At 41.9% G+C, this 26,297-nt stretch overlaps 2 protein-coding genes across 8 annotated transcripts in view; one reads left to right on the forward strand and one right to left on the reverse strand.

Annotated features, from left to right (window-relative positions):
* KIFC3 (kinesin family member C3) overlaps positions 1-26,297 on the reverse strand; it is a 92,206-nt gene that overhangs the window by 49,813 nt on the left and 16,096 nt on the right. For 4 of the 7 annotated variants that reach the window (XM_074198721.1, XM_074198731.1, XM_074198776.1 and 1 more), the window contains exon 2: positions 1,350-1,548. In XM_074198721.1, the coding sequence (XP_074054822.1) occupies positions 1,350-1,548 (199 nt within the window). Of the gene's footprint in view, positions 1-1,349; positions 1,549-5,901; positions 6,032-6,853; positions 7,520-12,091; positions 12,221-26,297 lie in introns of those variants that run through there. The other 3 variants (XM_074198759.1, XM_074198742.1, XM_074198751.1) reach the window with 3 other exon arrangements.
* LOC141493054 (uncharacterized) lies at positions 1,560-19,071 on the forward strand. The gene is made up of 7 exons (XM_074193905.1): positions 1,560-1,698; positions 11,558-11,731; positions 11,978-12,512; positions 12,751-12,892; positions 14,472-14,542; positions 17,118-17,207; positions 18,549-19,071. The coding sequence occupies exons 1-4, from the start codon at positions 1,560-1,562 to the stop codon at positions 12,824-12,826; spliced, it is 924 nt and encodes a 307-aa protein (XP_074050006.1). The 3' UTR covers positions 12,827-12,892; positions 14,472-14,542; positions 17,118-17,207; positions 18,549-19,071.

Raw genomic sequence — 26,297 nt, forward strand, 5'->3', positions numbered from 1 at the left:
CATCATTATCATCATCACTATTAATTTTTTTTTCTAGGTCCAAAGGAAACCAATTTTTAGGCCACACCAGACTAGTCCTAAAGCAGATGAAACCAATGATTTCTTATTTTGTCAATATGATGACCCTTTCTCAGTCCCCATCCTGTTTTAATCTGGATGGTCTTCTCAGTGTGGACTATAACAATCTTTTTTGCCCCTCAGTGAGGGGGAGGACCCCCTTTCTTTGGAAGGTGGTAAACCTTAGTCTCCTCTCTGGGATATGAAGGAAAAATAGAAATAGATACGGAGGAGCTAGTCTTTAAAGTATCTAACAGTCAAGGAAAACTCCCAAGGAGCCTTTCTTTAGCCAAATGACTAACACTGTCAAGGACCACCCAAATGATACCCACTTAGGCTTAAGATGTGTGAATCTAAAGGGTTGATATCCAACCACCCAAAACACCCCACCAGAAAAATGACAGCAACAACAAAAAGCTTTTCCTTCTTTGTTCCGTGGCCAAAAATAAATAAATAAACTGACTGTAAGGAGAGTCATCTAAGCCGGCCAGGAGAGCAGTCACATGTAGCTCTTGATTCCAGACAATACCACCTTGAAAACCCCACCAGACTATTTAGCTCAGATCTCGATGTCCCATAGTCAAGTCCCCCAACATCGGTGAAAGAGGAACGGGGAGATGGGTGTGACCCAGAAAAATAGATTAAATGAACTGCTGAAGCTTGGGCAGCAGAAGAGGTGAGCCACCCTGGGACTGGCTTCCTTCCACTCCCCATTGCCCATTCTTCCAGCTCCTTCCCGGGAAGCCCACTCCAGTTTCTGGAGAGACCCAAGCATGAGGACCCCCTGAAGACCCCCTGAAACAGCCTCAGGAGGCCTTGGACCATTCCCAGTCCACGCTGAACACGACCCACAAATAGAGCCCCAAGCAGGATCAAATGTCACAAGTCTGAGAAGAAACATTAACCAGTCACTTCACTTACCTTGTTTACCAGGCGGAGGGAAGAATAAAATGAGCAAAACCAAGAGCTTCCAGGTGAAGGACAAAAGGAAACCAGTCTAGAGCCACCTGGGCATATCAGACATCACACCTTTTTTTTTTTTTTGCTTTTCCTTTTTTTTTTTTGTTTGGGCCACGGATTGTTAAAGTTTAACTTTCCTTTCAAGACTTTGCTTTGCAGTCAGGAAAAAAGAAAGGACACCCAGATTCGCGGGGAGACTGCTAGAAGTTTTGGGCAGCTCGCTGGTTACCCTGTAATTACCTGCCTACTTATGACTGGGTTTAGTGGGAAACTTTAGTCTCATCTCTGGTATCTGGAGGAAAAAAAAAAACATTTTAAAAATGCGGACTCACCAGTTCTCCACCTCCCCTGGCTGGCGTGTGGGAAAGGGCGGGAGCATGGAGAGGCGGGGCTGGCCATCACAGGATCCCCACTGTCCTGGGCACAGCTTCCTTTCCACAGGGCCCTGGCAGAGGGAGCAGTGCCCGTATTCCAAGTCTTTAGAGATGTGATCATGGCATGGGGTTCAATGGCCCACAGCTTCCTGGGGACCTGTGGAAAAGATGGAGAAAGGATGTAGCAGGGGTAGGCAACCTGGCTTCCCAGGAGAAGGCAGCCCCGGCCCGGAGGTGGATGCGTCCAAGAGGCTGGCTTCAGAAGTGGCTGCTTCTTTTAAACTGACTGCACAGAAGAGCCTTCTGGGTGAGGGTCTGGGGACATGTCACCCGATCTGGGGACAGACAACAGCTGAAACAGAGCTTCTCCCTCAGCCTCCAGTTGGGTCCCACCCTGAGTGACCGGACACAACTAAACAAGAAGCTGTGGGAGTCTGGGCTTTAGTCCAGGCTCCTGTCCCAAAAAGGGGGCCTTTCCTCAGCCTTTCCTCATTTCTACGGCCCTCATTTCTTCAGCTCTGAGGTCCTCAGATGAGAGGGTCCTGCCAAGAAGGTCCTTCCAGCTCCCCTCTTCCCCAGAGGGAAGGGGGAGGCTAAACCAGTCAGTTGACTGAATTCATATGAGCCAATCTTGATTACTCTGCTTAAGGTAAATTCTTCCAAGAGTGATTGTTTGGGAAAAAAGAAAACCTATTAAATAGTATACAGTTAGTTTCTGTGCCTCCATTTCCCCACCATGACACCTATTGATGAATAGATGTGCTTAAACAGATGCTAATGCTTTCCTGAAAAAAACATAATAATAACTACCAGTTCTACTTTAAGACTCCCTCAGCCAGTCAGTCAATAAACATTTATTAAACTCCTACTTAGGCAACTAGAGTACTGGACCTGAGGGCAGAAGATTCATTTTCCTGGGTTCAAATCACACCAGTTGTGTGACCCTGGGCAAGTCACTTGGCCCTACTTGACTCCATTTCCTCATCTGTCAAATGAACTGCTGAAGGAAATGATGAACAACCACTCAGTATGTCTGCCGAGAAAAGCCCAAATGGGGTCAGAGAGAGTTGGACACGACTGAACAGCAAGAGCTGGAAGAGATCTTAGGGTCACTTAGACCAATCCTTGTTATATTGTCCAAGAAACTGAGACCCAACAAGATGAAGTGATTTTTCCTAAGGCTGCATAGATAGTAAATAGGAGAGTCAGATTCTGAACTTAAGACTGACTCAAAGTCCACATCTACAACAGAGGATGATTTTTGGAGAACATAATGGGGAAAAAGGACAGAGTATATGGAAGACTGGGGTTTTGTTCAATCTAGAGAGCGGTGAGAGCAGCCACATTACTTCCCAATCCCCACAGCTGATCCCAAGCATCTCTGTTGAATCCATTAGAGAGATGTAGGTCAGTCAATCAATCAATCCATAAGTATTTGTTAGACACCTACTATATGGAAGATATGCCATTAAATGACGAGAACAGACAAAAAGAAAAGCCCACCAAGGAGCTCACACACTAATGGAATACAATAAACCTGACCCTGATGGGAAGGAATCCAAGAACATGGCAGCCTGGATCATGGCAGTCCAGGACAGATGGGGCAGTGGGTCAGCAGGCAGATGACTGGCCTGAGGCTGAAAGTGGTGAGAAACTCATCCCCCAGAGGGAGGAACCTCACCCCACTCCCAACATGTTGAAACTTGGGACATAACCCCTCTTGTCTTGGCCAGGTTCCCACTCTAGTCTTTTCTCATTCTTCTTCCACTTTTTCAACCCTTCAATAAATTTCTGATGTCATCAATGTGAGTAATCCTCCATAGGTGCAAATTATAACCCATCTACCTTTCTTCATTCAAGGTGACTCTTGGCCACTTCCCTCCCTCCCCCATGAATCATCTACAAAGAGATTTACCCAGAATTCTGATCATTTCCTCCAGGTCTCTTAGTGTCTCTCAGGTACCCACACAACCAGCAATCTGCCAAGCTGTTATCTCTAGCTCATACCACATGATTGATCCTCCTCCTTTCCTTTTTTTTTGGCTTTTTTTGTAAAGCAGTGGGATAAAGTGACTTGGCCAAGGTCACACAGCTAGGTATTTATTAAGTGTCTCAGACTGGATTTGAAATGGTGCTCCTGACTCCAGGGTGGGTGTTCTATCCACTATGTCACCTAGCTTCTCCTGCTTCTCCTTTCCTAATAAAGTGCTCTGCAGCTACCTTTCACATTGCTTCCTGTACTCAAATAGTTAATAGGAATATGAGGAAGCCTACTATGCCCCAACCTTTATCTCCCCATTTCTCTCTGGGTAGCCACAAGCTTGATTCTTCAGAGATGGAGGTATTCTGTGATCCACAGCATCCAGCCTTGGAAGACTAGCAAAGTTTATAGTATATGTTTGTTTCTGTTTCAGGGAAAAACTGAAGAATCAATACAAAAACTGGACAGTTTTGCAAAGACAATCCCATGCCTTCTCCTTGTCCTATTCAACTCTGTGCCTAATTCACTGTGGAGCTATATTTTTGTCCAATCAAATCCAATCCAACAAACATTAATTACTGGATTAATACAGAATTCCATTCTGAGCTCTGGGAAACACTCCACAAAATCCAAACCCCTGCCTTGATGGATCTTTATAAAACATGTTAACATATCACAGCCTAAATAATATGCATTCTTCCATGATTATTTTTTCCTTTACGGACCATTATGCCAAATCCTTTTGAATAACTCTGAATTCCATTTGGGGGCTCAAAACTGTTGTGGGGTTTGACACTGGAATACTGACTGATCTGTCAATAGAAGATCTTCTTAACCTGAGGCCCCTTCTATACATATACATGCATGTATGTTTTACATACATATAGATATATATCTATCTGTAGAATAGTGTTTTCAGAGGCTTGTACATTCTCTTCATGTATTTTCATTAAGGATAACCTTGATACATATGTAAATTATTCTCATAAAGATTTTATGGAAATAAAAGTTGACTTAAGGGTTGGTAGTGATTAATGTCCTCTTGGCAGCCCTTTCTTTTCCTTTTTTTTTTTTTTAGGTTTTTGCTAGGCAATGGGGTTAAGTGACTTGCCCAAGGCCACACAATTGGGTAATTATTAAGTGTCTGAGGTCGGATTTGAACTCAGGTACTCCTGACTCCAGGGCTGGTGCTCTATCCACTGTGCCACCTAGCTTCCCCTTGGCAGCCCTTTCTGATCATGATCCAAGGTGGTCCCTCCCCCCCAGAATTATTTGATATCTTTCTTTCTTGCCTATAATTTGAGAATGGATATAGTTCCTTTTCTCATCCTTCTTTTCTTTCATGTAATTCCTGCTTCTCAGGTAGCATATTGAGAGACCATGATACTGGGACTCAAGTAGAACCTGTCACTCCTGTCACTGATGGAAAAACTAGTATGTTCCATAACTCTGACATCTATTTTTTTCTTCATCTGTTTGTTGTCCTCTTTGTAGCTTCATCTTTAAATGTTCTTGGGATGACCAGGCTTCAATGGATCTCATATCCAACATTCTACAAAGTCAATTTTCTCCCCTCCATTTCTTTTCTTTCCTTCTATTTCATGAGGTGGTAACGCTCAGGACATTATCATTGTCCTCTGGAAGAATTACTCATCTTTGTCCATACAGTGAGAATAATCTTCTTACAAGGTTACTACTCAATCAAAATCCTTCAGTGGTGGCCTATAATTGCCCCTAAGATAGAATGAAAACCTATATATTGGTTGTAAGATTCCAATGAGATAAGATCTTAGCACTGTACCAGCATATAGTGGTATTATATAGATGCTAGCTACTACTACTACTACTACTACTACTACTACTACTACTACTACTACTATTATTATTATTATTATTATCATTATTATTATTAACCTGTCAGATTAATGTAATAGGGTCTCCAAACCATGGAGCATACCCAGAGCTACCTTGCCTGCTTTGGGGAAGTCACAGATGCTGGTTGAGTGTTGAAGACTTTGTAATGACCATTCAATCTCATTGGCTGCAGAAAGTGCTGCTGTTAGATTTGTGGTTGTATCTGATTTTTCAAATCCCAGGGATCACACTATCCAGTAGGTTTCTTGACAAAGATTCTAGAATGGTTCCCATTTCCTTCTCCAACAGTTTAAGGCAAACAGTGGTTAACTAGCTTGTCCAGGGTCCCGGAGCTAGTATCTGAGACTGGATTTGAACTCAGGTCTTCCTAATTCCAGATCCAGTTCTATCCACTGAGCCACCTAGCTACTTGTTGAATTATCGAATCTTTAAAAGGGGGTAGCCAGTCCTATATCTTTTGTAGATCTTCCTTTATCTTTTGTGGATCATGTGAGTACTATTCAAAATTCTCCTGAGAAAAACAGAGGAGAGGGGCTACCCTTCCCCCAATGAAGCAGCATGTAGGAGGCTTCCATATGGTAGCTAGAGTGGACCAGGTGGGTTAAGTCTGAGACTTGGGGGCACCAGCTATACTGTCACCTTGGGCTTCCTTACCTATGTATATGTGAGAGAGCAGTAATCCCAAAATGGATGTTTCCGGTCTCAGAGGTAAGCTTGGAGGTAAATCCAAGAGTTCTACAGGTACTGGGTATCTTGATTGGCACTGACTGTCATCAGTGGAGTTCTTCAACAGAAAGAATGAATTCAAACAGAGGGAGGAGCCCAGCCTCTGGCCAGACTTGCCCAGATGACATAGACTAAAAGCTAACTATTTAAGCAGTGCAAAATCAAGGTGAAATAGAAAATGCCTACTCACCAGTTCCTACAAACTGCAACATGTCTTGGTGTTCTAGGTATCACTTTCCCAAGAAAGTATGAGTAGCTATAAATCACTATATTCTGTTTTAAGTCTCTCTCTCAAGGCACACCTATGAATTTCTGCTATGAGTTTAGCGTTTCTTTATGTAAAATAAATAAATAGCTGTCCCATATCTAATTCATATTGTCTACTCTTCCCTTTTAGGGGGAGACCCTCAATACAAGTCAAATCTAAGCTTAAGTCATTTCTGTTGGACTCTAGGATGAATCTATAAAGAACCACTCAGTCTTTATCTGCTTGGGAGAAGAAAGGGACCTCTTTTTTTTTTCTTTAGGTTTTTGCAAGGCAGATGTGGTTAAGTGGCTTGCCCAAGGTCACACAGCCAGGTAATTATTAAGTGTCTGAGACCGGATTTGAACCCAGGTACTCCTGACTCCAAGGCCAGTGCTTATCCACTACGCACCTAGCCACCCTGAAAGGGACCTCTTTAGGGAAGAGGGAGAAAATACAGGATCCCAACTCCCAGCAGCATTTATTACTGTTAGAATTTAAGGCCCACCCTATTCTGATTCTATCTTGCCTTTTTAGCTTTATTTCACATCAGTATGCTTCTCACATTCATTTCATCCAAATTCGTCACCAAATTTATCATTTCCTCCTCTGATCCTTGCGAAGTCTTCCCCTCACCTGGTGACAGCCATTATTGTCAGACCCACAAATGATGGCAGAGAAACTTAGGGTTCAGTAACTTTTATCAGCTTCTCTCTCCCACAGATCCATCCATGTTCCACATCAAGAACTCCTAGGCCTTCTCTATAGTATGCCTCAGGTCAAGTTCATGGCCCCTAGGAGCCAAAGGATTGCAGAAGTCTTCCTAACCACCAGGGAGTTCATTCTGGAATTCTGAATTCCCATGGCAATGCCTGTGGGTGTGGCAAGGTGGGTCACATTGTAATGCCTCACTTCAGAATCCTTATCTTTCTCAGCTCAGGTGTCACCTCCTCCAGGTAGCCTTCTCTGATTTTCTTGGTTCTTCTCTCTTCCCTATTCAAATTAATTTGGATTAACACTATATTTATCATCACCCAGTAGAATATAAACTCGGGGGAAAGGGGCAGTACAATTTTTGTCTCTACATCTCCTCAATCTAACATACAAAAAGTTGGAGTTTAAGAAATGTTGGCTTATGCAAAGTTAGAACCCAATAAATGTTGAATTGAATCAAGCAACGTGAAAGGAGTAGACAAGAAGCCAAGGGAAGAGAGAGAAAGAAGAGTTGTATGGGATAATTCAGATAAAGAGATCCGTAATGTATATGGTTGGACCAGTACAATGGTGTCAAACCCAAATAGACAGGGTTTCTAACTTGTACATCGGATCCCTGTATCTCAGAAAACCACATATTATCTATCTTTTATTGTATTTTTATTTTGTATATTATCATTATTATTAAGGGGAAGAGAGAAGACTATTAACCTTCAACACACTCAAATTCTTGGCAAGGCTTCAGTTATCCCAATGTGACCTGGGTCACTTATTTGATATCTAGAACTGTGATCCTACAAAACCTGAAAGATAAAGAAGGGTCACCTACTGGTCACCGATTAAATATCAAGTCCTCCACTCCATACACAAACTGACTAGAAAGGAATGGGGCAGGGGGAAAGAACTGGCATTATCACATACCTACTAAGTGCTAGATGGTACAGTGGGTAGAACACCAGACCCGAAGTCAGGAGGATTTGAATTCAAACTTGGCTTCAGACACCTACAAGCTCTTTCTCCTTGAGCAAGTCACCAAACCCTGAGTGCCTCACATTCAGAGCCACCTCTGGTTGACCTGAACCATATCTGGCCACTGGACCCAGATGGCTCTGGAGAAGAAAGTGAAGCTGATGATTTGGCACAACCCCTCCCCCCACCAAATCCAATTCATGTGTATATTATAGCATCACCTCCCTGATATCATGGTCCTCTTTGAGAACAAAGAACAAAAACATCATCACTGTGTATTGGGCACTATGCCAAGTGCTTTATAAATATTCTCATTTCATTCTCACCACAACCCTTCCATGTAGATGCTTTTTATATCCCCATTTTACTATTGGGAAAATTGAGGCAGAAAGAGAAATAACCTGCCTGGGACATTGAACTAGTAAATGTCTGAGGCTAGATTTGAACTCCAGTCTTCATGACTCTAGACTCAGTAGGCATTCCATGTAGCTGCCTAGGGTCAAAGGCATTAACTTTACACCCTTCTGGGTTGTGTGACCTTGGGCAAGTCATGCCCCCTCCCTAAAATTAGAATAATAATTGGAGTAATAGCAATACCTCGTATTGCTTTGTGGTTCAAATGAGTTCATAAATGTGTTTTGAAAAGCTTAGGATACTACTGAGATATAAGATATCATCATTATTATTAAGGGGAAGAGAGAAGAATATTAACATTCACACACTCAAAGCTTAAGAACCAGGCTCTGAGTTTCAACTCTTATTTTTCCTAGTTATATGCCCATTTAAAGTCAGGAAACCTTGAGTTCGAATTTTGACTGAAGACACATTCTGACTGTGTGAGTCTGAGCATATCACTCAACTCTCAGTCCTGTTTCCTCATCAGTAAAATGGGGATGATGATAAGGGTATAAACCTCACAGTGTTGTTGCCAGGATCTAATGAAAGAATACATGGGGGATGGCTAGGTGGCTCAGTGGATAGAGCACTGGCCCTGGAGTCAGTAGTACCTGAGTTCAAATCTGACCTCAGACACTTAATAATTCCTAGCTGTGTGGCCTTGGGCAAGCCACTTAACCCCATTTGCCTTGCAAAAAACCCCCTCAAAACCTTAAATTAAAAAAAGAGAGAGAGAGAACACATGGGAAGCACTTTGCAAACCTTAAAGGGACTCAAGTAAATGCTATTTCTCATGATTATTATCTAATCCATGGGGTAGCTAGATGGCAAGTGGAATAGCGCCCCAGTCCTGGAGCCAGGTGTTTAAATCTGGCTCCAGACACTAGATTACTAGCTGTGTGATCTTGGACAAGTCACTTGCCCCCCCCCAGAGGAATATTACCTAATCCCAAATTTTCTCATCAGGAAAATAGGGTTAAGCTTGTACTACCTAGCTCTCACAGGAAAATGTTTAAAGACATGTGGACTTATGAATTAATCTTATGATTATTTGCAAGAGAAGATCCAGGAGAGTTAAGAAAAGGGGCTTTTAGAGGGATGGGTGGGCACCTGTCTCCAATAATGCAACCAATCAAAGAACACCCCCCCCCATTCCAGGGCTCTGGGGCAGATGGCTGGTGGCATGCCCTAGAGAAGAAGGGGAAGGCTGTGGTCAGAGGGGGAAGGAAGAGAGGAAGGGGTGGCTCAGAGTGATACAGGACAGGAAGAAACAGCAAAATTTAGCAGCCAGCTGGATGTGAGAGGTCAAGAGCCTCAAAGAATCTAAAATAACTTCAAAGTTTTGAGCCAAGAAAACAAGATCCAGTCTTCTACCCAACAACCTCTATAGACCTTTTTATCTTAATGATGACCTGGACCAACCTTCAGCCTGAGACAGAAGACTGGGCCAGGAACCTAACTAGTATGGGTGTGAAGGTTCCCCTAAATATAGGCGGATCCCAAGAATCTGGTTGGAGGAGAAGAGAATACAGAGATTCCTATCAGAGGCAGCTCCAGGCAACGATCACTGGGTGTTCAGTAAGAGGGTGTGGCATTATGGAGGTCTGGGTAGGGTGGTCCAGCCTAGAGCCAACCTTAAAGGGCCTAGAGGCCGCAGACCTCCTTTTAAAGATATAACAAAAGACCAGCCAGGAACTGGAGAGTTTTGGTATGTACTCCCAGGGCTTAAGGTGCTGATAAGCTGGGCCCTGGGAAAATAGTGGGGGGAGGGTGGAGAATGTACTTTGTCCCTGTGCTCCAAGTCTTAGAAAGGCCGGATCTGAAATGTGGACTTCAATTTGCTGACTCTGCCGCTCCTTTTCAAAGCAAAGGCCTAGAGGAGTGTTAGAAAAATACTCTTGGCCAGCAACTCTACAAATTTAAAACCTAATATACAGCTGTGTGAACCTGGGGGAAGTCATTTTTTTGTGCCTCAGTTTACTCATGTTTAAAATGCATTACAATAATGGCACCTACCTACCTCACAGTGTTACTATAAGGCTCGATAGCACTTTGCAAAATCCTAGCAAACTAACAGTTATTATTATTGCTGTCGTTGTTATTTTCAACATGTTAGATGCTAGGGATACAAGGGGCCAAGCCTGATATGGGCCCGGCCTCTAAGTTACACTCTAAGGAGGAAGAAATATTCATAAGCAAAAAAGCTGTGAGCAAAGAGCAGCGTGTTAAATGCTTTGTCCTGGCCAGACCATGTTTATGGCATGAGGTTCAGTTCCCAGAGCCAGAGTTTGGTGAAGACATTGGTAATCAGGAAAGCATTCAGAGAGAGCCTGGAGACAATACCGGATAAGGATCAGCTGAAGGAAATGGGGGGGGGGGTTAGGCAAAGCCATAGTTGCTTTTCAAGTATTTGAAGGCCTGCTATGAAAAGAGGGATTCAACTTGATTTTGGCTCCACAGGGCAAAAATGGGGGCATTGTGTGAGGCAACAGGCAGATTTAGACTTAATACAAAGGCAACATTTTCCAGTTGGGGTTTATCCAAGAATAAGATGGGATGAGATGGGATAGGTCAGGTGGAAGTAAGTTCTCCCTAGAGAGAAATCTTTGGACCTTTAAGACCATGGAAGAAGATCTCTTGCTGTGGCAAGGATTCCCAAGCACATAGTCAACTCAGTGGGTGACCACGCGGACTCTCCAAGTGTGGAGAGATGGAGCATGAGAAAACAGGAGAAAGGGAGAAATGGAATTCAGAAGATTATGAGAAGAGAAAGAGCTGAATGGGGGGGGGGGGGGATGAAAGCAAAAATGCAGAAATGGGAGAGGGCAAGATTGATAAAGAGAACTAAGAAAAATTTAATTTGACTGGAACAGTATATGAATGGTGTATGAAGATCATAATGCTGGAAGGGGAGGTTGGAGTCAGATTGGGAGGGCCTCGAATGCCAAGATAGGGAATTTCTACTCTGATAGCGGGCCCAAGTTTTTTGAGTAAAGAAATTTCTATGGGAAAAGGCACATAAAATATCATTAAATGGAATCAGGGGAACAGTTTGGAGAAAACTAGAGGAAGGCAAATCAGACGGTTATAAAAGCTTAGGACAGGAAACAGAAGGGGTGGTTGCATAAAGGAAGATACGGAGATATTGGGAAGTAAATGCAGGAGGGTCCTTGCCTTTATTGAAAGAAAGGTAGCCTTCCCTTGAAAAGACCCCGGCTGAAGGGCCTTCTTTTGGCTCTCTTGCATTTTCACCATGGACAGTCTGTCCTGGGAGCTGTCCAAGGAAAGCCGGGACCCAGCCCTCCGAGGCAGGGCGGAGTTCTGCCCCCTCCCCCAGGTCGGGCACCACAATTTCTCGGGGTCCACGAGGCAGCCCCCCGCCCCCGCCGCACTGCCCCACTCAGGTCCCCAGCCAGGGGTCCCCGCCCCCCCCAGGTAAACAGAGACCGGGCCAGCCCGCCCCAGGCCGCCCGTAAGGGAATTTAACTAGAGAAGCTTTAAACCGTGAGCCCCGCCCCTCTGCCCAGCCGCAGCCCCAAGCCTGGGGGTGAGGGGGGCTTCTCGGGGGCTCTTTCCCGCCCCGCTCCCCCCACGCTGGGCCTCCACTCCGGGAGCCCCGGCGCAAGGCCCCGCTCCCCTGGGGGGAGGATCCCCGACAGCCGTGGGGGTGTCCTGGGGAAGCCGGGCTGCGCGGCCCCAGAAGGATCTCCAAGCGCAGCCCCTCGGGAAAGAGAAAGCGGGGCTGGCGACGGGGACCCCCTCGGCTGGGCGTGCCCCACCAGGGCGGTGACTCACCTGGTCCCCGCTGCCCAGCCCGGGGTCCCCTGCCCCCGGGGGAGCAGCCCGGGCCGCTCCGGCATCCCCGCGCCCGGCCGCCCGCTAGGAAGCAGGAATGTCACACTGTCGGCTCCGGCCTCCCCCCGCTCCCCCACTTTCCACAGGAAATGATTAACTCGAAGGGCTGCTGGTTCCCATGGAAACCGGCTCCCAACACTTGGAGACATTCTTCGGTGCTGGAGGCGGGCAAGCGGCCAGAGGCTGGGGAGGGGAGCCGGGGGGCTCCCTGGGCCAGCCTGCCCGTGCCCCCCGGGGGCAGGGCCGAGCGAGAGGATCCCCGCGCGCCCACCCGTGCGCTCCGATGGTCCGATTCTCCCCGATCCCCCACCCATCCCCCTCCCCACCCCCCACCAAAGACGTGCCAAGGCAATCAGAACAGGTAAGGAAGAAGACCCCCCACTCCTTGGCCTTCTAAGGGGGGCGGGCGAAGAAGGGCTGAACCCTAGAGCCTCCTGGAGCAGCCAAGGGATCCCAGAGCAGACCCCCCGATCAAGCCCCCAGACCCAATCTGCTGCACAAGGAAGGCAGAAGGAGGACCTTAAACCCAAGAGAGAAGAATGACAGCTGACCTTAGGAACAGCAGCTCAGGGAGCCATTGTTCTTTGTCTCTTAAACAGTGCCCGCATTTTATTCTGGACCGAGCAGCAATATTTCCCCTCCGGGACGTGGAAGAAGGAAGAAGGGCCTAAATGATCTCTCCGCTGGAGACAGAGTGGGGGTGGGGAAGGGTGGCTTCGGTGTCCCCCCTTTGCTTGCCAGGTAAAAACAAAAAAGACAGAATAAAAGACTTAGCCAGAAGATGCTGAGAGAATTCTCTCCACTTCAAGGTTGGTTGGCTGCTGCTGTGGTTGCTTGTGAGGAGAGGGAGAACTGGCTGGGCTGAAAGTCAAGAATCTTGATCAAAGCCAAGTCCTGCCTGGACTGCAAATTCTTTTAGCCATCAAGGCCTCTGTTTTCGCAAATGGAAAATAATTTGTTTATTTTTTTTTAATATGGTTAACAGAAAGATACTTGGGGAGATGTCAGTACACATGAAAAGTATCGTCACTGATGGCCAGCATTTGCAAGTCTATCAACATTCCCTCTCAGAAGAGGGATTTAATAAGTCATCTTTGAGAGTTTTAGAGATCAAAAAAAAAAAAATGCTTCAGTCTCCCTCCAGGCTGGAGATGGGCTCTCCAATTAGCTAGGTTGCTCTTCAGACACAAGGGACAGAGAGTTTCCAAGTTTTAAAAGTATTTATCTATTTTCACAAGCAACTAATATCTCTTCTTCCACTGTCCCATCCCCTTTAAGTGGACACTTTAAAAGAAGGAAAAATAAAACTCATCATAAATACACAGAATCTGCCAGAACAAATTCCCATGGTAACCCAAGTCTGGAAAAGATAAGACTCATTGTATATTTTAAATTGGGCACTATTGGCACAGTAGATAGATTGCCAGACCCGAAGTCAGGAAGTCTCCTCTTTGTGACTTCATATCCCACCTTAGATACTTCCTACCTGTGTGACCCTGGGCAAGTCATTTCTACCTGTTTGCCTCAGTTTCCTCATCTGTAAAATGAACTGGAGAAGGAAGTGGCAAATGACTCCAGTATCTTTGCCAAGAAGACCCCCAAATCAGGTCACAGAGAGTCAGACGCTACTGAACAACAACATGTTATAAATCCATCCCCCCCCTCTCTTCAGTCTTAGGGTTCCCTTTCAAAGTCTTTCTCAAATGGCAATAGCTGTTCTGGTATGTGTAGTCTTTGGGAATTCCTGGTCACCTCCACACCACAATGCAGCATTTTTATGGAGAGATTATATGGACGTGGATTTAGTAATCCCTTATTGGACAAGACCCTCCACAGAAGTTCCCCCACCAGACCTGAACCTGATCTACAGATGCTTCTAGTTTCTTAAAGACAGTGACAAAGAGCTAAAATACCAGTTCTTGCAAATCCTCTAAAAGTAGAAAGGCTCTGAGTACCTACTTAGCAACCAACTATATAGGATTCTCAAGTGAGGAACCAATGATCTAAATTCCCTGAGTTTAGTCACTGAGTGATGGACTGTTAAGCCACAATAATTGATACCTGAAATATTGCAAGGATCTCAACTAGTTTTCTAAAAACTAAGTCAATAAATAAATAAATACAGGATTGCCTTTGTAATCCTATGGATTTTATTTTAAGCATTTAAACACCTTATTCTGAGGAATTTACAGACTGCACCAGACTGCCAAAGGGTCCATCACACAACCATACACATACACACACACACACCTACCTTTAAGAATTCTTGGTCTAGAGTATTCTAATCAAGTGAGATCTCACCATGTTTCTTTTTTTCTAGAAGGATCCCCCATAGGGAATTCCTCTACCAATCAGATCCTCACCTTCTTGGCAATTGAAAGTTATTTAAAGGTAAAGTAAAGAGACTTGCTCTGGGTGGCAAAGTCAGTATATCTTCAGATCTCTATCCATTGTTCCATGACCTTTCTCCATTTCATTCAAATACTTCTTTTTATTCATCTCCATGTTTTTTGGAAACAAAGCTCTATTGGAAAATCCATTGACTGTTGTGATTGAAAGAATTGAGCCTGATATTTGGGAAATTGTCTTTAAAAGTGCTTAAAAGCTGTATTTGAGAGGTTTGACATTTATATTACTGACTTTTCTACCATTATCTACCATTACTGTACTATTCTACCATTTTCTACCATTACTATTCTACCATTATCTGTCATTCTACCATATTTCTACCATCCTACCATTGTCAAAGAGTTTATAAGAAGCCAAGTAAAAAGGAAAAGAAAAACAAAGAAGGGGAAGCATAAGCATGTTCTGAATTCAAATCAAGAAGAAATCTGACAAGAGAGACTATAAAGACTATAAAGAAATATTACATTGTTTTTGTCTGCATTTTTTGGGTACGTTAATTATAATTATATATATATATATATATATATATGTTAATTATAAAAGGGAACACAAAAAAAAAATAAAAAGAGAGAACATAGCCTAATAACCATCACTGCACCAACTATCCCACTAATGGACTTGTTGTGGATGCTGATGGAACCCATCAACTTTATTAGGCCTACCTTGGAAAGTAAGGCAAATTTCAGGGAACATATTGCTAGAGCCAAGAATCCTTTCGGAGAGCAGTCCACAAGACTTTGTGGACAGGATGCCCGTACTCACTTTTCTTTATTGCTGCCCTTTGCCCCTTCACATCCATGGAGTTCTGGTATGGTCCATAGACAAACTGAACTTTTAAGTAGAGGTCAGATGCTCACGGAGTTGTCACACGGGACCAATTAGACAACTAGGTGACACAGCAAATAGAGTGCTAGCCTCAGACACTGGCTGTAGACCCCTGGGCAGATCACTAATCTCAGGTTGCTTGACTATCTAACAACAGCATTTGCCTCCAGAGGATCAAATGACATGATATTGGTAAAATGTTTCCATCAATGTCTGGCTCACCGTTGTTGTTCTTCAGCCATTTTTAGTCACGTCCAATTTTTTCTGTCCCCATTTGAGGTTTTCTTGGAAAAGACACAATTGTGCTTGGCCATTTCCTTCCCCAATTCATTTTAGAGATGAGAAAACTGAGGTAAACAGGGTTAAGTGACTTGCCCAGGGTCACCTAGTTATTGTCTCAGGCTAGATTTGAACTCCAAGAGAGGTGACCCTATCCACTAAACCACCTAGCTGCCCCAATATTCCACAGCCTAACTACAAAAAAAGACAATTTAATGACAGGAATATTCATGAGAAATTTTTAAAATTTTATTTAAGGCAATGGGGTTAAGCAATTTGCCCAAGGTCACACAGCTAAGCAATTATTAAGTGTCTGAGGCAGCATTTGAACTCAGGTCCTCCCAACTCTAGGGCTGGTGCTCTATCCACTATACCACCTATCTGCCCCACCCCCCGAGCAATTTTCTTCATCAGTAAGCATCACTAAAACCCTACCATGTGTCAGACACTATTCTAGGAACTCAGGACGCAAATATAAAAGTAAAATTGTCCCTTCCCTCAAGGAGGGCATCTTCATTAGGCAAGAGACACTAGGGAAGAAGACAGAGAAAACCCAGAAGTGGAGTGATTTCTCTCCCATTGAAGATACTTCCATCTTAGAGGAGTCCTCCTCCCAGATCTTTCATTTAAAGAAGGTGTCTGGGGAAGCTATTCTTCTCTAGACTTCATCATCTAGACTTCCCTCCCAATTTCATCTTTATTGTAAGTTATTGTCCCCTATTTGATTGTGACTCTTTCAGGGCCAGGGCTGTCTTTCGCATTTCTTAGTATCACCCAGATACATAGTAGGCACATAATAAATGTTTATTAATTGGCCAACCTAAATACTACTACAATTACTATTACTACCATCACCACTACTACCCTTCTACTATTTACTACTACTACTACATTCTATTGCCATTGCCACTCTGCTACCTCCACAATCACCATCACTGCTACTACTTTTCCTTCTACTCCTACTCTTACACTTCTACTACCAGCACTACTACCAGCATCACCATCAGCACTACTACCAGGGCAGTTAGATGCTGTAGAGGATAAAACACTGGCCTTAGAGTCAAGAGAACCCATGTTCCAATCAGCTTCAGATACTTACTAGCTATATAATCTTGGGTAAGTCAATTAACCTTAATTGTCTCACATCCAGAGTCATCTCCAGTCATCCTGATTCAAATCTGACCACTGGACCCAGATGACTGGAGAAGAAAGTGAGGTGAAGTGGATAGAGCTTCGGCCCTGAAATCAGGAGGACCCGAGTTCAAATCCAACCTCAGACACTTAATAATTACCTAGCTGTGTGGCCTTGGGCAAACCACTTAACCCCATTGCCTTGTAAAAACTAAAAAAACAAATTTTTTTTAATTTTTTAAAAATAAAAAAATAAAAATAAATGAAAAGTATCAGTCCATTGAGCTCTTGGTTTCAACTAGAAATCTATGTTTTTTCCCAGCTTTCTGGCCCTCCTATCAAGTGGCTCCAAAGACAAGCCTTGACAGTGGAATCAGGAACAGGCTCTGACTGGCAACCAGAAGTACTGAAGGTCAACTAAGATTATTTTTTTATCAGCTCCCAGAGAGAAAAATGAAAGGAATGCCAAACAGTGCATTTATGTAGATATGTACTTTAAGCACAGGGCAATAAAAAGATTTAGTAAGGATAATCTGGGGTGGAGAATCCAGCCTAGAGAGGTAACTCAGCCAGTCTATCTTTGCTTGTCTCTCCGCCATTCTGAATCCTGTTCCTCCCACAGAAAATCTGAGTAGTCATCTTGGTGCTAATCATCCATGCCTTTCCATGTCTTTGTTTTTTTCCCCTTGAATGGCTTGTAATATGGTGTTCATACCAATGACACACATTATTTAGTTAATACTAGTTCCTCATTTTTCTTTCCCATTCATTCCACTCCATCTGCTGCTCAAGCCTAGTTGCTGATATTTTTAACCAATCTGCTTTCAGTGACAATTTACAGTTTTGCCTTGGATGAAAATTATCTTCCCTCAAGAACCAGCTCAAGGGACTCTGCCCAGATTCCCTGGAACAAAGGAATCTCCCGTCCCAGAATTTCTCAGAGAATTTTGTATGTTTCTCTGACTTTTGCATTTATCACACAGCACACAGTGCAAAATACATAATAAACACATTAATAAATGCTGGTTGATTGATTATCACTCACACTATATCTTCCTTATCATTTAGCCTTTCATTTGTAGCTTAGTATCATCAAAACCTGTTCTAATGCTTTCCAAATCAGAAAGCAGAGGGATATGTGCAAATATAGAAGCTTAATTAATTAATGATTAGAATCTTTCTACTCTTTCCTTCAGAATTTATGATAATGCTATTTTCTATCATTGATAGATTACTCCATTCAGAAAGTCAAACATTATTCAATAAGCTCCCTTCTTATCCTGCCTTCTCCTGCATAGAATCTACCATTCAGGGGCACTGGCCTCCTGGCTATTCCTCATCAAGGATACTCCTCCTCCCACTTCCATGCCTGGAATGCTTTCTTTATATACTTGATCTATATGAATATGTGGAGATATGATATGTACCTAAATACATATATACATGTGTGTATGTGTGTGTAAATAATGTTTGAAAGCACTCAAAGTAGAAAATTGAAGCCAAGTTCCAAATAATTTGTCTAAAATCTTGACCACTTTCACTTGAACTCTGCAAAGATCATTGCATCTTTCCCCCCCTCTTCATGAGTAAACACTTCTTCTGTTTGCTGCAAAATGCACCTGTGGAGTCCCCTCCAAATCAACCTGTGGAGTCCCCTCATCTGCTAGGGGCCTTCCCCATCCCCCCTGTCCCCACCACTAGTACCTTCTCTCTGAGGTTAGTTAACTTCCATTTGTTCTGTATATTTCTGTAGGTATAGATACTCATCAAATGAGTTGAACCAGTTGGAGTTTATCATGGTGTTGGAATATCATTGACTTGTAAGACACAATGAGCAACGTGATCTCAGGAAAACCTGGAAAGACATATGAACTGATGCAAAGTGAAGTGAGTTGAACCAGGAAAACATTGTACACAGTAATAACACAGTACAATGGTAAACTGGGAATGATTACCAACTACTTTTGACAATACAATGATCTGAGACCATCTCAAAGAACTCATGATAAAAAATGATCTCCAACTCCAAAGGAAAAAACTAATAAGTCCTGAATACAGATCAAAACATACTATTTCACTTTCATTTTCTTTCTTTCTCTTCCTTCCTTTTGTTGTTTTTTTTTCTCCCCACAAAATGACTAATATGGAAATGTTTTACAAGATTACACATGTATAATTTCTATCAGATTGTCTCAGGGAGTAGGGAGAGGAGGGGATATAATTTGGAACTCAAAACAGCAAATGTTGAAAAATTGTTTTACATGTAATTGGGGGAAAATGAATGGTTTAAAAAAGAAATGCTATGCTTGTTTGTTTTTTTAAAGTCATTTTCTCATCTCCTGAGCCTTGGAGAGCCCTTCATCACTGCTGCCACCTCCTCCCCCTCCTCCATTCTTATCTCTTATATAAATATAACAAATGGAGTACCTCACCACCCACAGTTAAACCTTCCTGGCTTCTATGACTGTTGATCTCCTAATTTTCAGTTACCCTCCTCAGGCGGTGGTCCTTGTTTGCAAACAGCAGCCAGAAATTTAAGCTCTGCTAAGTTGTCACCAACTCCTACGACTCTTGGGACTTATTCATAGCTCCACCTCTCAACTTTCCACCTGCCCTGCCAACATCACCAGGTTCACACTCACATCAGGGTGTCTCCATTCTCATCTGCCTGGAAATTGGTACTCTGCCTTCCTCTTCTCACAAATGTAATCATAATTTTTGCCCTCATACACTGTAGGAGGTAAATGAGAAAGGATTATTTCAACTCATATCTGAATGAAAGTAGTGGAGGCTCTGATATTTATGGCCTTTTGAAATAGAGAGATACACACATCCAATCACTATTATCAAGCCTGGGAAACCTAAATGAATTTAGGAATAGTACAATGACAGTCCTTATTCACCCTAGCACTCTCCCCTAAAGGGGACATTAATGTGGTCATTTGAGTAATTCAGGTAAAAGGACAGACTCATCTTTGGGATCCAATGCAAATGAAATCATTGGCTTCCTCTGCATGGCTCCCCTCATGCCAAAGAAATAGTGAATCAAATTCAGATGCATCCCAGGGCTTTGGAGAGTGAGAGAAAGGGAAGGAAAGAATAGTGAGAAAATTCATTAAAGCAGAAGGAGACTGCAGCAAATCAATCCCCACTTAATGTGACCACTCAGGAGGAGAAAACAGTAATATCCAGTCTCCATTCATTGTCTTCTCTGGATCCAGAAATCTCATGATTAATCAGTTCATGATTAAAAATTAAATGGGGAGGAGGGGGAGAAGAGAATGAGTATTTATCTATTGCCTACTGTGTATAGGTCACCCTACCGCTTGCTTGACAAATATCTCATTTAATTAGGAGTGTGTCCCACCTGGGAGCAGGAAAGGACACAGACAGGCCCAGCCTCCGAAGGTTAAATTGAGAACAAGCTGTGAAAACAAGCCAACCATTCAAGAGTAGGGGGAGAGGAGAAAGATGAGAAATATCACCGGGAAAAGGCATGACCTAATTCAGACCCAGCTGTTAAGATAACTTATCATTTAAACAAGAAGACTAGACTGATCTTTGATGAACCATTCCCACGATCTAGAGAAAACAGATCTATAAAGACAGGAAAGAAAACACTTTGTGACAACAGCTTTCCGATGTACCTTCCTTTGGTTTGTCTCATTAAAAGAAAATGAACGCTTAGACCACCAGCCATTTCCATGACAGTAAACAAAATACGAAGTATTTGTGAAACTGCAGCTTAGTATTGCTTTCTCTGAAATCCCAGCTTTTCAGTCAAATCTACTCTTTCATCAACAGCAAATCAATAATTAAATTTTATTACCAGCTCTACAGCAATATTCAGACAAGGCTGCTTATTTCCTTATGCTTAGATTGCTTCATACTTTATGCCCATTTACTATATGTAAATTCTTCCTTCCCTGTAATACAGAGCCAGAACTTTATTTCACCTCCTTTAGGAGAAATGTTTTTTTTTTTTTTAATTAATGGCAATAGATAAACTGAGACACTATGGGAAGAAGGGGAAATTAAAAAAATAATTAGTTCGGAGTGATTGTTCCCCCTAATCCTTCACTTTGGGAGTAAACCATATTCTTTAGCATCAGTAGAAGGCATAGATAGACAACCCTGATGGACTTGCTCATTCCATCAGTGAAACAACCAGGGACAATTTGGGGCTGTCTGCAATGGAATACCATCTGTATCCAGAAAAAGAATTATGGACTTTGAACAAAGACCATACACTATTACCATCAAGTTAGAAAAAAAAAAGCATTATATTATTAAGTAATTTTACTATCTCATACTTTATTTTCCTTCCTTAAGGATATGATTTCTCATCACATTCAACCAAGATCAATGTATAACATGGAGCCAATATAAACACTAACAGATTGCCTTCTGTGGGGGGTGGGGGAGGGAAGCAAGAATGGGGGGAAAATTGTAAAACTCAAAATCTTTCTTTAAAAAAAAGAAGATATAGATAGAACAAAAATTATTGGGGGTATAGAGAGGGTACCTTTTTTTTCCTTTCTCTAGTGTCCCTGTTTCTCTCCCTGCCCCCCATGCCTTCCCCTATCCTAAGGGACTCTGGGTCACAGGACTGTGAGATTTGTAAAATGCCTGGCAAACTTTGAAGCTCTACATAAAAGCTAGCTATTATCATCTACCATATTCCTCACCACCCAACCCAACTCACAAGAGCTTGGGGAAAAAAGTCAATAATGGCAAGGAAATCGCCCCAGAGTGAAATGTAACCAGTATCCTATTTTAGGAAAGGGAAGGAACAAATGTCCTATCCAGACTCAGTAAATACATTTCTTCCTATCAAGCCAAAACAGAATAGGAAAAAAGTTGAAAGCTGCCTTGAGTGGGAGAAAAATAGGTTCAAACTGAATAAAGTGATTCATTAGGGTTCAATGAATAAATAAAATGAGAAACCCCACAAAGTTCTTCTTCTGTATTACAAACCACAACACATGCAGTCTAACATCTTGGCCCTCTTAGAACAACTCCTTAAATCATTTTGTAAGACAAGTTTATGAGGCATCAACAAACCTGTGCTGAGGACCTGAACCTTGTTGGATTACATCATTCAGAATGACATCAGAGCAACACCACTGATTTGGAGAAGACCCAAACAACCCCAGGGAGGTTTGAGACCAATCCAGAAGCCTTCTTCAGGGGACCTGTAGGAGGAGGTTAGCTACTGACTTAAGTTAACTACCAATATTCCAATGACAACCAAGTCAACTCAGTCTTCTAAACTTGAAAAGATTATCTCTTAAATCTTATATAAAGATTATAGCTTATATCTTAAATGTATTTTATATCAAGATTATATCTTATATATTATAACTAGATGTGGGGTTTTGTTCTGGGGGTTTTTGTTTTGTTTTTTAATGCAGGTCAACCACCACTCTCCATGAGAACAGGGATATTTTTTCCCCTTTCTCAGCATGGTTTTTAGAACGTAGCAAACCCTGACTAAATACTAGTTTTGTTTTTACTTTGTTTTCTCAAAGTTCTTGGTAATCTACATTTAAATCTAATCAAATACTAGTCATTTTTAAGACTTCTAGGCCGAGGTGGAGAGGAATCAGTTGTTTACATTGCCTACCTATGAACTCATCCTCCAACTGGGGGGGATGATTGCTTTCAAACTTTAAAAGGTTAACTTAAATTCTTGTGTCCAGCCCTCTCCTTAATAAAGATCATTCACCTTATTGAGGGTTTGACTCCTCTTCAGAGAGTATAAAAGTGTGCCCTTGTGTCTGCAGAGATACACAGAATTCCTGTCTTTTAGAGAGTCTGGAAGTTAATTTATTTTGTAATTAATGAAGAACCAACTAGTTAGTCTATCCTATATTTCTAGGTATGGCATTGAGCGGAGCCAGGATGAATGAGGGCTAGGTGCCAACCTGCATTTTCCTTTTTTTTGTTTTCTAAATTTATTTTCATTCTGAAGTTAAACATCAAACAAAATGGGCATTTCCACACACAGAGTAGAATAGAGAGGATTGTGTACAAAACTGTCAATCTTCATTATATGCTACCAGCTTTTCTTTTTAAATATGTAATAAATTCAGCATGGGACTTTTCAGGCTGTCCCATCTAATTTATTTTTATTTTGAACTTGACAAATGCAATATACATATATATATATATATATATATATATACATATATAGATATGTATATATATATATATATATATATATAAAATAGAGCAAAATGAAAGGAGTGTCCATGAAATTATAGGTCTCTCTATTATATACTGTTGCCTTTTTAAGTCTATAATAAGGTACTTATTATGGCTTTCGAAGCTATGCTATTTGTGTATTTTCCTTACTGGCCTTCCCTCTCCTCTCATCTGAGAAGCCAACATTTTGGAGACTGTCTGAACAAATTGTATCATATGACCAAGTGATCCTGAGCATCAAGAAATGATGAAATGAACAATTTCCCAGGAAACTATATAGACTGATGCAGAGTGAGCAAAACTTAGAAAGCAACCCATATAGAGACAAACAATTTAAGACTTTAGGTAATTCATGTTCTGACAGAGGGAGAGATCGAGAAGTGGTGAACTTAAAATGCAGAAAGAACCAGATATTTTCAGACATAGCTAATGTAGGGACTTGCTTTGTTGGACATGCATAGACACGAATTATTTTTTTTTTTAATTTGAGTCATTGTGGGTATCACAGGTCTAGAGTCAGAAAGCCCTGAGTTCAAATTCTCCCTCAGACACATGAGCGGTGTGACCCTGGGCATGTCGCTTAACCTAGTTTGCCTCAGTTTCCTCATCTGTAAAATGATCTGGAGAAGGAAATGGCAAACCACTCCAAAGAGTCAGACAAAACAAACAATCAAACAACAAAATATACATTAATATAAAAAGTTAAGATGAAACCAAATATCTATCCAGGATAGCCACTAATTAGCTCATAAATCTTCTTGAGGAAAACATTTAATATATTTCTGAACCAAAGAGTTTTAAGATGCCTGGGATAGAAAACACCCAAACATGAAAAAGAGCCGGTCATCCAAGAGCACAGCTGCAAGTCTGTTTACAGACACTGACAGGCAACCCTCTCAATAGAAAATTAGAGTGAAATATGTCTCCAGAGCAAACAGAGCTCTTGAGGGGGGCCTTTGAGATTCCTTTTTACCCAAAAGGGACAGGAGCCTGGAATCTCTGGTCCTAAATGCTCTGGCAGGGACACCCCAGAAAGCCTGGAGGTCCCTACCTTCTGTCTCTGTATATCTATTTAAAAATGAGATTGCTCATGACCAGTCACCTCCCCCACAGGAGTTTGGGAAGATAAACAGACCGTACTCATTGGCTTTGAACTCTGGAAATAAAAACCTCAAAATACTATGATTACAATGATATGAGCTTCTGGGTGTCAGACACTTTGGCTGTTAAACAGTATTAATAAGAGGAAGCCACTTAACTTCATTTTCAGTGACTAATGTGACCCACTCTTTGCAAATGATGCTAACTAATTCTTTTCAGTCAGCCAACAAACATTTATTAAATATGTGCCAGCCACTGAGGATACAGAGAAAAGAAAATCTATCTTGAGCTCTGACTTTTTCTAAAGCAAGGGGTTCTTAACTTAGGGTTCATGGACTCCAATAACTCCCATCAAGGATGGGATCTATGATCTGGATTTGTTGGGTTTGATGGGGTTTTTTGTTCTCTTTTTATATCCCCAGCATTTATATAGTAAACTCTTAATAAAGCACCATGCCTTACTGAACTCAAAGAAAAAATTACATCTTTATTTTCACTAACCTCTAACTGAAATATAACATTTCCTTCAATTCTGAATGTGGGTGACAAATATTATTCTGAGGAAGGACTCTTAGGTTTCACCAGGCATCCAAAAGGGTCAGGACAGAAAAATGTTTCAGAAACCCTAGGTTAAAGGACATTTAATTTTAATTTAATTTAATTTAAATTTAACATTTAGTTTAATTTAATTTTGCCTGACCAAAATAAATGGACTGCCTTTTCATTCTTAATTTTTCCCACTCACAAATCTCTCCCTAGCTTTGTTTATTTTAAGAAAGGGCCCACTTCTTTAAGAAGAAAATGGATCTCAACCAATTGGAGCTACGCATCAATTTAATGATTTCTTCTATTAAATTCTACCAAAATCAACTGATCTACAGAATTGGTTCAGATGCAAGCCACTCTTGTTAGACTGATGGCCACCATGTGTTTAATGACTAAATCAGGTTCTTTATTAACCTAGGTTCATCTTTGGACTGGGTGAAAGGTACATACCTTCGACTTGGCTCATACTTCTCTCGGCCTTATTCTCACAGAACATGCCAGGGTCGTGCTGACCTTTTGCATTTGGTTTCCACTCTCTCCAAGGTTTATTGAAGCAATCGATCACCAAATCTCCTCTTTCCTACCCTTTCCATAAGGTGGCCTTGGAGCTGGGAAACTAGACACTGCCTGGAGGAAGGATCAGTAGTTCCCACACTGTTAGTTATTAATATTTCATACCATTAGCCAATAAAGATCCGAGCTCATAAAACTCAAACAACAGAGCAGGGGAGGCTTTGCCTTTCATGCACCTATCTCAGATTGAAAGGAGCATCAACTGGTTTGTTTTCACTTTTAAACCAAGAGCAAAATTCTGTTGTTAAAAGCCATTTTACAATCTGGTTTATAGGATTAGCAGGCCCCTCAACTCACCTATTCCTAGATTCTCTTTTCTTTATTCCTATTTTGCATCACCACATAGCGGGAGCTCTGATCAAAAACTAAAGAGGATTTCAAGGTTCAAGGCTGTCTTTTCTGTACTGGCAAGGAATGGCAAGATATTGGAAAGATGAAGAGCCAGAGGAAATGGGTCTGAATTCCATTCCTGCCATTATTATCATCATCATCATCATCATCATCATCATCATCATCATCACCACTATCATCATCATTATGAATAATAATATCAATGACTAATAATAATAGCCAACATTTGTATAGAGCTGTGCCAGTATGGAACTAAGATCTTACAATTAGTATCTCATACATTACTCACCACAACCTTGAGAGGCAAGTACTGTTATTCCCATTATAAATGAGAACTCTAGAGATGTGGAACCTTGGACAAGTCATTTAAACATTAGGGACCTCAGTTTTTCATCTACTAAGCGAGGGAGCTGGTTTAGATGTCTCTAAAGTCACTCAATTCTGAAGATATGATTCTATGATTTTAGAGCTGATCTCATTCATATGATAAGATTTATAAAAACAGTTTAAAATGTGCAATATGCTTTACAAATATTATCTCATTTGATCCTCACACCAACCTCGGGAGGTAGGTGCTATTATCACCATTTTACAAATGAGGAAACAGGTGGGAAGAAATTTTTGCTCAGGTTCACATAGCTAGTAAGTGTCTGCAGGTAGATTTGAACTCGGGTCTTCATTTACTTCAGGTCCAGGGCTCCATCCACTGTCCAACACATAAAGA

This window comes from Macrotis lagotis, chromosome 1 (assembly GCF_037893015.1).
Source record: "Macrotis lagotis isolate mMagLag1 chromosome 1, bilby.v1.9.chrom.fasta, whole genome shotgun sequence".
Classification (NCBI taxonomy): Eukaryota; Metazoa; Chordata; class Mammalia; order Peramelemorphia; family Peramelidae; genus Macrotis; species Macrotis lagotis.

Coding starts and splice junctions, on each gene's coding strand:
- LOC141493054 (XM_074193905.1), top strand. CDS start 1,560: ATGGAGAAAGGATGTAGCAGGGGTAGGCAACCTGGCTTCCCAGGAGAA. Junction 11,732..11,977: donor GGGGTCCCCGCCCCCCCCAG/GTAAACAGAGAC, acceptor GTCCTGGGGAAG/CCGGGCTGCGCGGCCCCAGA. Junction 12,513..12,750: donor TGCCAAGGCAATCAGAACAG/GTAAGGAAGAAG, acceptor TCTCTTAAACAG/TGCCCGCATTTTATTCTGGA.